The following is a 13699-nucleotide window of genomic DNA, read 5'->3' on the forward strand; positions in this document are numbered from 1 at the left end:
CAAGCTACTGTATCAAGTTGAACCCTGTTCTTTGGCAGTGGATGAATAACACATTAGTATCATATTCCCACAAAACTTAATTAAAAAGGTGGTAATGAATAATAACTACACAGCTTGGAACAGAATGACTTGAGGCAGAAAATGTTTCCCATTTTGGTTGAGATCTCTCCTCAGTGTTTTCTCCAACTATAAATTGTAAAGGGAAATAACACCATTTTAGTGAATGAAAAATAATGAACCAGTCACAACATTTAAGTGTGGTCGGAGCTGATGTTTATCATCCATATTGTCTCAAATAGAAAAAAATAAATTTGCTTTCACCAAACCTGTGAAATTGCCAAAAGCAACATTAATATGTCAATTAATTTTGATCTGCCCTGGAAACACTGACATTAAACAGAATCATGATTAATGATTCTGTAGTTAATTTGTAACAACTATAATGCCAATTTAACACTTTCAAATGATCAGAAATGCTAACTTTTTCCACCTTGGTCAGTGATAAAATGCCATGAGCACCTTCATAGAATGCGCAGGCTAACCATAGTGAGTACCAGTAGACCTATACTGTATGAGTTTGTAATGTCAATCATCTGTTGTGTGGTAAAGGTAAAGGTAAAACCTCTGGAGGTTGCTATACCTTGGCCTGTTGCCCACAGCAGTCAGCTCTAGGCCTGTGCCCCGTGGGAGTGTCCATCTGACTGCATGTCTGTCATGTCTGTCTGCGGAACAGAGAAACATCTGTTCTGCTGTAACTTCTAAGCTGTGTTTATACCCCTGGTTACACTGAAAACCAAGATTGTTTCTACTTAGTAGTAATTGGGATTTATCTAGTACTGTGTATGTTGTTGGTATGTGACCAGTTATAGGTTATCTTCGCAGCATTTATGGCCTTGGATGATGAAGTTAAATTTTAGATCTGAATATCTGAAGGGACCATTCTAATATGCTTGATGAGAAAAGAGTTTATTTACATATTTTATTACGTATGCGCTTTATGTGAGCTTTGAGCAAAGGAAAACCTTTAATTATAGTTCAACAAAAGATATGTTATGGCATTATTTAAATACCATAATACATATTTTCAAATATTTTTTTAAGGTAGTCAATTTTAATGTTTTAGGATTTGTCCAATCATTTAGATCATGCTCGTGTGGCCGTTAGCAAATGTTCATTGAAAACCACTTGTCTTTGACTATTATGGGAAAGTTTGTGAGTAACTTACCAAAGGTTGATGGTTTACCCTGGGCTTTTTGGTTTCCTCTACCCTTACAATTGACCGCCTTTGTATGTCCAGTGTTTGTTGAAAATATGATGTGTAACAACAATCAAATAAATGAAGGTTTGGCGTATCCATACATTCAGAATGCAGGTTGTTCCATATTCATGTTTCTTCCCATAAACTCAGAGTAGATGTACATGTATGTGTATTGGAATTAGACTGACAGTAATGAGTGGAGTTCTCCACCATGGGGGAGGGATGGCCTGGCAGAGATCAGAGAACACTAATATTATTAACCATGGAGAGATATATCGATTGAGTCCCATCATTCCCCCTTGTGTATTCTACATAATAGATATACTCTGGATTCCTGCTTTGCACATCATGCAACTGAAAACTTTTGTAGTCTTGGTGGAAGTTTCTGAGTGGTTGTTATGTACTTTCTCAGTTATAGAGATGAGAGAAGCTAATAACTGCTGTTAAAGCCTGCTACTTACAAATATAGTGGTCTCAACATTACTGAGGACTGGTCGTCTTTTACATATTTTAACATTTCGGAATGTACCTTGCCATCTTGTTTTAAATTGGCAGCTGTGAAAACCTGTGAATTTAATCACTCTTCAATTGAGCTTCGCCTATATGTTGTATTTGTGAAATCTGTATGTCACTGGTGTACATGTAACAGTATATTTGTTAAACTCTTGGCTTTTAATGATGCCATGGTTGGGCAAGTGTGAAATCCTGCTCTGGCTTAGTGTTATTCTTTTTTCTAGTTCCCATTCCAATATCACCAGCTCATCACAAAAGATGACTTTTTTCCCCTCTCAGTGTTTGCTGTTTGAGTTCAGAGGAATTTCTATCTCTACATGAGATAGTTCTGTTGTTGGGTTTACTGTCTGGCTCTATGGTAAATCGATGTGAGTTATTTACCAAGCCGTGTTCATGAATATGTATATATTAAAATGAGCCTTGTCCAGGGTAAATGGGTCATTGGAATTATTTATACATTCATTAAAGAAAATCAATAAGCATATCAATGGGGCAGCCCTCAGCCTTTTTAGTGAATGTGTTGACATGAGAGCTAACATGTGTGTTTTTAGATGGAATATTTGCACTACACCACTGAACATCAGAGTTTGTCATGAGTGCATGGCTACCCCAGTTATAGACAGGGTTTGTTTTTACACTTACATAATGATGGCTTGTAGGTCTTCCAAAAGCCTTTTTGGCTAACACTTTAGAAGCATATTATAATTATGTTTCCATCTAGTGGCCTGCAGACCTTTAGCAACAGTTGGATTGGTCAGTGGGAAGCTGTAGCTAGCCCATACTATATATCATAATGTACAAGGGTCAAGCTGATTTGCTGAGCTAGAGAGAGAGAGATAAGGCTAGCTGGTGGATCACAGGCACAGCACAAGGTGACCATGTATAATCTTTGTCATGGTGGCTATCAGGAATGTTATAGCAGGGACTAAACCAGTATGACTCAACCAGCTGAAGTGTGACTCACACTGGCAGACTGGACTGTTGTCATCTGCTACAATAACCTGGTGCTGTTTGCTGTAGCCACTGAGCAGCCACCACTATAGCTAGAGAGATTCAGAGTTTCTGGTCAGAGCTGTAATGCTCTGAGAGGTTAGCTGCGAGGTTAGGTGTGAGGCTGAACAAACAGCGCAATCCTTACTGGCCCACCCTCAACAGGCCTCAGAAGTCAAATCTCTTGGACTGTTTGTCTACTGACAAAGTGCATGATCCTATCCACAAGGCAAATCAGCAGCTTTTTCACACCTGTGATGTTTTATAGTATACAGGTACACCAAAACTTGGGATGGGTCCTGATCCCAGATTAAATCACAGCAGCTATGTGATCTACTGTGTTATATCCAACTCACCTTTATTGTCCAACTTATGTAGGGTTTAAAATCCTGTGTCAAATGTATTAATGGTCATTATATGAAAGGATATGTGCATGTTATAAAACAAAATTGTGTAGAGGTGAATAATATAAATTTATATAGATTATAGATGAATTAAGCATCCATTTACTAAATGTGCAGAAAATTACAGTCTGGCTAAAATTTGAAAAAATTAAAATTTTTGTCCTAAAGCGGTTTATCTTAGCATTCTGATTACTTTTGTTTCATGGAAGATGATGTGGTATTTCAAGGATTAAAAGATGCTTTTGTTTAGGCTTTGCCGGTACATCAATCCTTTATATTTTATTTGAATAAAATACATTGCTTATATAAAAAAAGTGTAAATCACTGAACTGAACAAAGATTTCACTATTTATTATGCAGTCTGCATCCCCCCCCCCCCCCCTCCCAATCCCAGAAGGTTATATACCACCCAGATGTTTGACTGTCATTCATTCCGTGGAATCTCATTCAAGGAAAAGACAATTAAGTGTACAACTAAATGTAACTGCAAAGCTGTCAGTTTTGGGTTGTGCTACCGATTCCTCACCGGATTTGGACGATATAATAACCAGAGTGCTGTGGCTTATCTGGTGATGTCAAAACGATTTGAATTGAATTTCTATTCTTGCTGCAAGGATATGTCCATAACAAGTTGCCACTCTCCATTATTTGCTGTCTGAGTGGTATATGTCTGACGAGTTGGCAGAACTTGGGCTCCCAGTATTTTTGCCTCTAAGTTCTCAGTGTTTGCTGAATTGATAGCCAGATAAGGTCAAGTTTATGCCAACAGTACCATGCAAAATTCTTTCTGTTTCAGTTAAAAGTTGTTACTGATAAGATCTTGAATTTGTTAGAGTTGATACAAAAATGACATATCAGAAAATTTCCTACAGCTATGTTTTCATTTTTAATCTTTTGTCTTTGATCAATTTAAGATGCCTTTGTATTGTTGCTGAAAGTAATGGTAGAGGCTGAAAGCTGAATTTAATTTTGTTATATAGAAATATAGAAATAGAAATACTCTTTTTGGTAACTTTTGAGGATTTGTTTTAGACCTCATTACCCGAACAAAACAATAGTTTCTCATCCAGTTTGAAGAGATATTAGCATGGTTAAGTATTGCAACACCAGTGGGGTCATACAGTGGCTCTAGTGCATGCCATTTTCATCTGTAACTTGGGGTCTGGGAGTTGGTCAGTTAGTACTGGCTAAGGGCTGTGGTTTTCCCTGGGCACTTTGATTTCCTCCACGCATATACCAGACAGCGATCACCTTAGTGAAAAATTCTTGAACTGTCGGGCATTAAACATTAATCAAATGAATAAACAGGATTGCAGCATTGCTCCAATATGACTAACTAGATCTTCTCTAGGCATGTGTCTGTAAGATGACTGCATGTACATCAGTTAAAGTTTGGCTCATAAAAACACACTTTCAGAACCACATAAAGGTCTTAAAATGATACTTTTGGTGCCAATATTTTATGTTTTTCTGAGAAGAAATGAATCAAAATTTAAAAAAAAAAACTCAAGTGTCCCTGTAAGATGTATCAATCAATGAGAGTGAAGCAAAATTTGTCACTTCAAGAATGCTAATCTTTAGGTGATGTACAGTATCAATGATCTTTTGGTGTGTTCCTGTAAACCAGTGTGTTGCACATTGCATAATAATTAACTGATCAGGACTGTTTGATTGTCTGTTGGATATGACAGGCTGATAATTACACATGTAGATATGGGTTTGAGGGCCTGTCATCCATGCTTATCCTGGATGAGATAGACAGCAGACTTAGATATTGATTATGTCTCGTTGCAGGTTCATGAACAAAGGATTCACTACCAGAAGGTGAAATGTGTCATCACCGAGGAGAAAAACTGCAAGGTGTGCAGGAAACGAATCGGCAGCAGGTATGCTAATCAACCACTCAGACAGACAGAGTGCTTTGTTTTAAGGAATTCATTATATTCTTTTGAAATGAAATTACTCTTAGATGAAAGATAGAAAAAGAAATAAAGGTAATGTTCTTTGCTGTCTTTTGATTGTAACACAAAAGTGATGACGTAATCAGTTTGTGCTAATTTTTCAGTTTATCCGCATGAAGTTTCTTGATTCCGGTACTTTTTTCTCCATTGCAAAACTGCATTCTTTTTGTCTATTTGAATTATAAAAGTGACTATTTTGTCTGAAGTGATTTTATGATTTTGTGTATTAACAACTTGTTAATAGCATTTCATCTGTACACATTCGTAAAGGCCAATATTATTTTACATAATTTACTTTGGCTGATCAGAAGCAGTGGAGTAAGCTGATGTTCTTTTGTTCCGTTATAATATCTGCCTCTTAAGCTATTAAAGGGTTTGTGAAATTTCTGTTTCATTTTATATTTCATTCTCCGTATGCTTGATTGTATTTAGCTAATACTGATTTTGTCTCTATATTGTCGATTTATTTTTTCCACCCAGTGCCTTTGCCCGCTACCCGGATGGCGTCATTGTACACTATGGCTGTAGATTTGACCCAAGCAAGAATTACCTGCCAGACAAATTTTAACATTATTTGGAGTTGAAAGAGTTCACCAGCCCTTAATCGCCTATCACATCTGGTGTCGATACTTCATCAATTGCTCCACACAGGCAGCTAGTCTGACCTGAGTGAAAAAATGGCGACAGTCCGAGGCTGTTCACACAGTTCGTGACGGCCAGTATTGATTGGGGGTGTAGGAACCTAAGTGAGCTGACATTGGATGACCTTTGATGGCAGGAGTCCGAGATTGGCTACCTATGACTACTACATATAGGATATAGGAACATGTAGGATTGGCCACAGGCTTATGCGTTCTCTGTTAGACCATTATCAGTTAATTTTGTATTTCTTGTCCTTTACACACTTTGTGAGGTTCGTTGGTGTGTTTTTTTTGGGCCAACATATATGTAGCTTTTTTACAGAAATATTTTCGAGACTAAAATGCTCATAAAGGCTGGAAGTTCCACAAAACATGAAAAATGTACACAATTTTCACAACTGGTTATGCCAGTCTAGCTTTCACATTGTCAAAAGGATACAAGATGCTTGTATACATGTATTATGAAAGCGGATTTCAGATAAAGCACACAGTGTGTATCATTGTTAAAAGGCATTTGTGTACATATAATTGTGATTGCTTCATAGGTTACAAGTGACAAGAAACAAGAAATCAACTGAATATGGCCTGAATACTCTCCAGCCACAAATGAATACAGCCTGTCGTTTTATAAACCCATAAACATCTGCTCAGCTTCGCTGTCACAACACCACTGAAGAAGTTATATATGATATGGAGAATCATCTATGAATTTGTCAAACATATCTCAAAATCTTTTTAGAGGGATGACGAGTAGTGGCCTATGGCATTTCAGTTCTTCCAAGTCTGGTCTTGTTTTGTGGTTGATTGGTCAGCGTGTGGTGTTCTCTGTTGACCACTTGACCGCTTGCTATGTGAACTGACCAGTCTATTAAGCCTCATCAAACAAAATTAGTTTCTCTCAGTTTTGGGGTGATCCAGATTTTTTATTCACAGACACACCATTGTTTTGTGTCCTGACTGTCACTGTGTTGAATATGATGAATGCAGTGTGAAAATGTTAAGTATCAAATTTCTGTCACTCTCGCCTGTTCTGCCTGCTAAGGGGTTCAGATAGAAATTGGGTCGTGAGTGAGAACAGCATACCTTAGTTTATCTATGTGAGAGCCTTACTCCACTGGACGATATGTATTATACCTACTTTTTGAGCATTGCAGTTATACAGAATCGCCAAAGGCATTAACCAATCATAGCAAAAAAAAAAAGGAATATTAAGGAACAAAATGAGGTAAAGAACATGTTATGCACTGTCATAATGATTGAGCCTGTGAATGAGATCTTAGTGTTTGTGGTAAGCATGTGATGAAAATGACCTCAAATTTCCCCCATTACTGTTACTCATTTTGTCTGATTTTGAGAGTGGCGTTGATCTTGGAAAGGTATTTTGAGCTTTGTTTGGAAGGTTGAATGATATCATACTGGAAAAAAGGCAAGTTTTAGCACCAAAACAATAATTTACAACATTTATGGGCTTTTGGGGGCAAAATTTTAGGAGCTGTCCAAAAAACACGAAACAAAAACAAAACAAAGATGAAGATGTTATCAAAGTATCATTCATAGACCTACTCAGTATGGTTATGTTTTTATTGTTCTGACTATAAAAACACTGTCATTTTTGTATAGGACTGTACTCATAGTTTTGAACACTATGTAAAATACGTAAAAAATGTAAAAAATGGGGCTAAATGAGCCAGATGCTGTTTTTTGCAGATTATAAAGATCAAAGTATTACATGCTACTGAAACTATCATGGTTGAAGGCTAGACACATTCTGATTACTTTTCCAGAAAGAATTTCTTGCCCAAAAGCTATTATTTTATTTTTTATGCTAAAATAGTCAAGGCCTAGGGTTAAATTCGCTTGTTTTCAGCTCCACCTCATTAGTCACATGACCAAAGAGTGTAATGATGATTGGCTATGATATCACTGCAAAACTGTGAATATGTGAAAAGTACATTCATTTTAGTCTGTGATATGACTGTTTCAGGTTAGCAAAGATCTTTTACAGGAAGATGTCAGGTGACCAATGAGTGTGCTGATGATTGGCTATGATATCACTGCAAAACTGTGAATATTTGAAAAATACATTCATTTAGTCAGCTGATATGACTGTTTCTGGTTATCAAAGACCTTTTACATGTATACACATGTATGTGTACTTATAACAGTGCATGTTTCCAATATATTCTGGCTTGGTGCCTGGCCTCTTTTTAGGCTGGACTATATTCATTACAATAGGCCTATGGCAATGGAATTGAGAAGGAATGGTTTTAACTTTTGCATGTTTGCTTATGTACAGTGAAACCTTGCTGGCTATGAGATCTAACAGGTTCTTCATGTAGACCTCTGAACCATATGTGGTACTAGTTAGTTTGAATCCTGGTCTGAATCTGAAAGACGATGTTTTAGCGAAATATCTTTTAAGGTGACATAAAAAATGTCAATTAAATGAATAATTTATTGAATCACTTATTGTTTGAGTCACTTTTGAGTTATTAAGAAGATTCATTATATTATATGGCCTGGGGTTGGCAATATATTGTAGTAAATTCGTATATTATTGGTGTAGTGGAGTCAACTCAGCTTATTGTTGCTGAATTTTTGGATCCTTTAGCCACAGGGCTGCCGCTGTATAAATGAAATATTTTTGAGAACAGCGTAAACACCAATGAAATAAAATACATAAATAAATTTAGCAACAATATACTGATCGTTTCTGATATTCTCAAATAAACATAATTTACTCACCCTACTTATGTAAGAATACTGTAAATATTCAATCTTTTCCACAACTTTTATAGTGGAATTTAGGCATGCAATGAAAATAAAGCTAAAAATAATTTGTTTGTGTCATTAAAGATGCAAGATTCATAAGACTGTGCGAAGTGTCTCTCTACAACCCCACAGTTCTCTCAGAATGTATCAAAACATTGGTTGCAGAGGCAGTTGAAAAGGTATGAAAGAAATCCTACAGAGTAGGCCTAACACCATGTTTCAATAGGATTTTGATGAATAACACTATTTAACCCATATAATTGAAGATTCCTTGAAAAACAAAATCTTCGGCTTTGTCGGTAAAATTTCCCTGATGTGACGTGATAATATTCCCTGTATGACATCGAATCAGGCAGATGTGATGTTGAGTAAGGCATTTATGCTGGGATGACGTCAAGAGCATTTGAAAGGGCAGCGTCATTTGTGGATATACGTCAGCGATTGATGACGCCATGTGTTTGTGAGTGACGTCACACCAAGCAAAGTGGAAGGGACAGAAATATTTTGTTTCCGTATACTCTGACGAAACGTACTTTATCGGTTTTAATTCACTGCAATATTTTCACAATTTAGGAAAGCAATTCTGACTATCCCAGTCTTTATCAATTCACCTTGCTTTTAAGACACAGATGTTTTGACACCAAGTAGCTCTTTAAAGAGTTAGGGTATTTCATGTCCTATGAAAGATCATGAAATGCATATGGCATTAGAATTATGAAAAATATCTCATCTGAGAATTAGAGGAACTATGGTACATAATTTACTGTTTGGCCATTCTCTTACTAATGGGAGTGGGGTGTATTTAATTGCCTCTGTGCCTCTGTTGTCCAAGTGCTAACCAGTGCTGCTAAGAATATGCACAGTCAGTGTTTATATGGTGCACTGAACTGGAATGGATGTACAGTATATGTGTATGTGCCAGCGGTTGTGTTGACAGGAACTGCTACTTAGATGACCTGTGTACAATAATTAATTTTTTCCTCTGTGTAGCATATCAATTGATTGTATATATATATATATATATATATATATATATATATATATATATATATATATATATATACTTGTGAAACTGTCCCATGTGCATATAAAACAGCCATCATATAAGGTTGACAGATGCTATTATGTTGCTTAAATGTCAACGCACTTAAATCTATATTATCATTTTGCAGACTCGCATTTAAAGTTGTATCTTTATAGAGATGATGTAGATGCTGGTATACACTTAGCTTGCAACCAGTGGTTTAAATGTGCATACATTGGCATACACTTAGCTTGCAACCAGTGGTTTAAATGTACATAAATGTATGCTAAGAGTCTTTAAAGACATTTGCAAAATAATAAGTCACATTGTTTTCTTGATTTTGCATTGGATGTTACAAATAATGCTTAAGGAAGTCACTAATTATTTGTGTATAGGAACAATTTATTTGTCTGTATATATGAATAATGATTATTGCATTGCATTGACATATTCTATTAGAAGTCCACAGCCATGTTGGCTGTCTTTGTATCGTATCAAAACATACACATGGTTTCTTGTAATTATTAATTATGATTGGTTGAATATATAGCAGTCAGTTGATGCGAACTGAAAAACAACACTGCAAAGATAGTTCTGACAAAATAAATAGGTGAATGTGTATGCCTAAAAAAAAATTCTTTCTCTTTACTAGTCAGTGTGTCAGAGGTTTAGGTGCCCTTGCCTTTCACTTGCTGCATGCGGTGTGGGTTCAAACCCAGACTGTGAATTGCTTGTTGTTGATGACGCTCATATGACTGTTTGTGCAGTCTAATGCCCATTGAAGGCCGCTTGTATTCCACCAATACAGTGTGCACATCTCTTTGTCACAAATGGTAAAGTTCATCAGTAACTTGCCAATAAAACTGAACGCCAGGGTACAAGTGAAAAAATCCTTGAGTGTGGCGTTGAACAACAACCAAATAAAGTAAGTGTATAAATTATTGTCAGGAGGTTTTCTTAAGTGCGGTGATTATCATTGTGAAAAATTTTTTTTTTAGTTCACTCTGAAAGAACCAAGCCAAAAAAAAAATTAAAAAGATAAATGCTTGGAGTATTTGAATTGTTTTGTATAAAAAGCACGTATATACTGTGCACGCCATGTTTTTGTGTATCAAAGATATTTCTTTAACCAAAAAAGTGAGTAAAAAAAAAGGTCATATCTGTTTGTGCATTGGAAATGATTATAAGGTTGTTATGTAAATGATGTCAAAAAATTCCAAGGAAATGTATATTAAGTACCGTACCAATACTGTTTTATAATTTTTGCTATCACCAAATGTCATAAATCTAGTTTTTAGGAATATTACTGAAAATAATTTGCTGTCTTGAAAGTTTAGTCATTATAGTGTATCATTTGTAAAGATTAACTGCTCTCATTTTTCTGTTTTAATAATTATTATCCTGTTATTATTTTTTTCTTGCAATTCTGTGCCTTAGTCAGTGCTAAGATCATGATGAACCATTCCTTGTTTAACTTGATTTTTTTTCTATTTCTGCTGCCCTGGGGGTTACTGTTACTTAAACTAGCTGGATGTTATTTCAGGAAAATCAAGGTAAAATCATGAAACGATTTGTGAAATTGGTTAATTCTTGTGGCCTACATTCTCGCAAATAAATTCATTGTCATTCAGTCTGCCTTGCGTTGCTTACTACTGTAGAACTGCTGTAGTTTTTGTCAATGGGCACGATGTAATAGGCACTTAACTGCTTCCTTCCTCGGGCTGTCATCACTGTGCCCCATAAGTATGGAAGTGGAAGGGGGGAGGGGGGGGGGGTTGCTTGAACATTTACAGCTCTTCCTGGCTATGTCATTGTAGTTTTACTGATGATGTACACACACATAGCATATATTCATATTGAAGAGACTTAATTCAGCTTACATTAATTCTCAGCAAGGTGTTAATGCAGCCCATCTCACTTTGACTGCAGCTCTAAGTCAGGAAGTTTGTCAGGCATACACTTAAGATGTGATGGTTTCCTCCTGGCCTAAGTTTCTTTCTCCCTGAAAGCTGAGGACTGCCATCGAAGTTGATTATTCTTGATTTATCATCATGTGGAGTATAAAATTCGAGTTCAGTAAAGAGCAACATTAAGTGCCTATATGTCAGCTTGAAGGTAAAGTTATTGAGATTAATCATACAGGCCTGCAAACTAACAAATGTTTAAATTTTAACTCCTCAATCAATCTTATGCACATGTAATCCTTAGAGATACTTGTAATATTGTGTTAACATATTAAGCTGAAGATAGATCTGAAGAGTAAGTTTTTACCATAATTATACACAACAAATAGAAACAGCAGTGTCGTTCACCTATGTGGTGGGTTATCAAAAAAGAAGTCTTTGCAATTTCGCAATGAAGAAAAGCTGGACACAATTTGGCAATACTAGTTATGTTTTTGCTTTTGCACACTCAATGTTCTATCTACCTACACATTCATTAATAAAACTACAGGTACACTTTAACCACAATCTTAGCCATGTAATTGAGTCGAAAACAAACTTTTGCTAACAATAAAAAAAGGAAACAATAGTATTCACTGACCAGTTTTTTCAGATCTAGATTTTCGTATGCCAAATAATTTAACATTTTAACTGACCCCATTAAATGTTTGTAACTATTTATGTTTGTAACATTTAATACAGGAGTTAGTTTTTGGTTTGGTTTTGTACTTAAACGGTCTACATATGTCTTAGAACATTTAGTCTTCGGCGACAAAATTTGCTCCAAGAAGTGAAATATTTTTTTCAAAAAGAAAATTTTACAAAGTAGCATTATAGCATGCCATCTTTGTATGGACGTCAGACTGATGTGCACCTGCAATTTCATTAATGAATTGCGCGTGTAGTTCTGCATCCGACACTTGAAGTCATAAATATTCATGACCCATACTCTAGCCCATAATGCTATGACATCACCGCACCTGGCGGCATATTCATACGCGCCGGTAAAAAATGTATTTCATGTTTGTATCAATGATATTGGAAATGAACGTACGGTTAGAAAGCAAAATTATATTATAGACTTATGATGTTAGTAAGCGACAGATGAAGTCAAGATTTAATACGTCCGGGATGACTGCCCTAATTGGTGGATCTACTTGTGTATAGAGAAGTCAATGGTGGGCAGTTGTTAGGTTTGCGTCGGGGCCTTGTAATCTTCAGTCGCTTGCCCTCATAAACAAGCCTGGGTGGATTTTTATACGTTGAGGGTTTAGGAAGCTGGACCTCCCGTGACTACATATTGAGGAAACATACCGGTATGTGTCTGTCATTTTGCACCAGTTCCAGGTGAAAGTTTATTATAGATTATTGCAAACACCGTTGATGGAATCCGGAGTCAGTGGGCCGGCTTCATTGGAAATATTCAAGATGGCGGGGTTACATTGCAATGCATAGGTGAATCATAGGCGGAAAGCATTGTATTTAGGACCATCTGCTGTCTGCGTTCATGTCATTTAAATTGCCGTGTGCCGTGTTTGGATGTCCTGGTGAAGTGTAATAACGCGTACGTCGTAAGTGTGAGTAAAGATCATGTGTCCTGTATGATCAGTCTGACGAGGGTCCCAATGGGGGGGAGGGATCATGATGTTCATGCATTTTGGTTCAAGCCAGGTAGAAATATTAAACGATGTTGCCACGTGCACTCAAGATCTATGAACAGGATTTACATATTGTACAGAATCGGCTTGCTCTGAGACACTGTAAGAGTATAGTTTAAGCTGTGTCGGCTTGACCTAAATTTAAGATATACCTACGCTGCCGAGGTAAAATCAGAAGATCCCCAGGATAGTAGGGGTAGGCCTATCATCTACAGGGCACATCTGCCACTTGCATAAATCTAATCGTCAACCATTAACAGCAATATTGCCTGATTTGTCAGTCAATAATCGATGTATCTTGTGCATGTGTTTTGTGTCATCTTTGTTACAAACCACTGACTGTTTTTTAATATTGAAGCGTGTTAGAAATCAGGCAAACACATAAATTTGCCAAGTTATTATGGATAAACTGACATACAGTTTTTAGTTATTTGAACAGTCGTATTTATGTATTATGTAGATTTGTATAAGACATAATTCTATGTACTTGTACCAGGAATACTGAGTTGCAGAACGAGATGAAATTTGTTTAGTG

At 36.4% G+C, this 13699-nt stretch overlaps 2 protein-coding genes across 2 annotated transcripts in view; both read left to right on the forward strand.

The window, feature by feature from the left end:
* LOC135466557 (vam6/Vps39-like protein) overlaps positions 1–9523 on the forward strand; it is a 45089-nt gene extending 35566 nt beyond the window's left edge. The window contains exons 25-26 of the mRNA XM_064744107.1: positions 4960–5051; positions 5607–9523. Of these exons, the coding sequence (XP_064600177.1) occupies positions 4960–5051; positions 5607–5694 (180 nt within the window). The 3' untranslated portion in view covers positions 5695–9523. The remainder of the gene's footprint in view (positions 1–4959; positions 5052–5606) is intronic.
* Positions 9524–12697: 3174 nt separating this feature from the next.
* Positions 12698–13699, forward strand: part of LOC135466556 (spectrin beta chain-like) — a 48862-nt gene continuing 47860 nt past the window's right edge. Inside the window, 1 exon segment of the mRNA XM_064744106.1 lies at positions 12698–12822. The gene's annotated coding sequence lies outside the window, so the exon portion shown is untranslated.

Source organism: Liolophura sinensis, chromosome 6, assembly GCF_032854445.1.
Source record: "Liolophura sinensis isolate JHLJ2023 chromosome 6, CUHK_Ljap_v2, whole genome shotgun sequence".
NCBI lineage: Eukaryota > Metazoa > Mollusca > Polyplacophora > Chitonida > Chitonidae > Liolophura > Liolophura sinensis.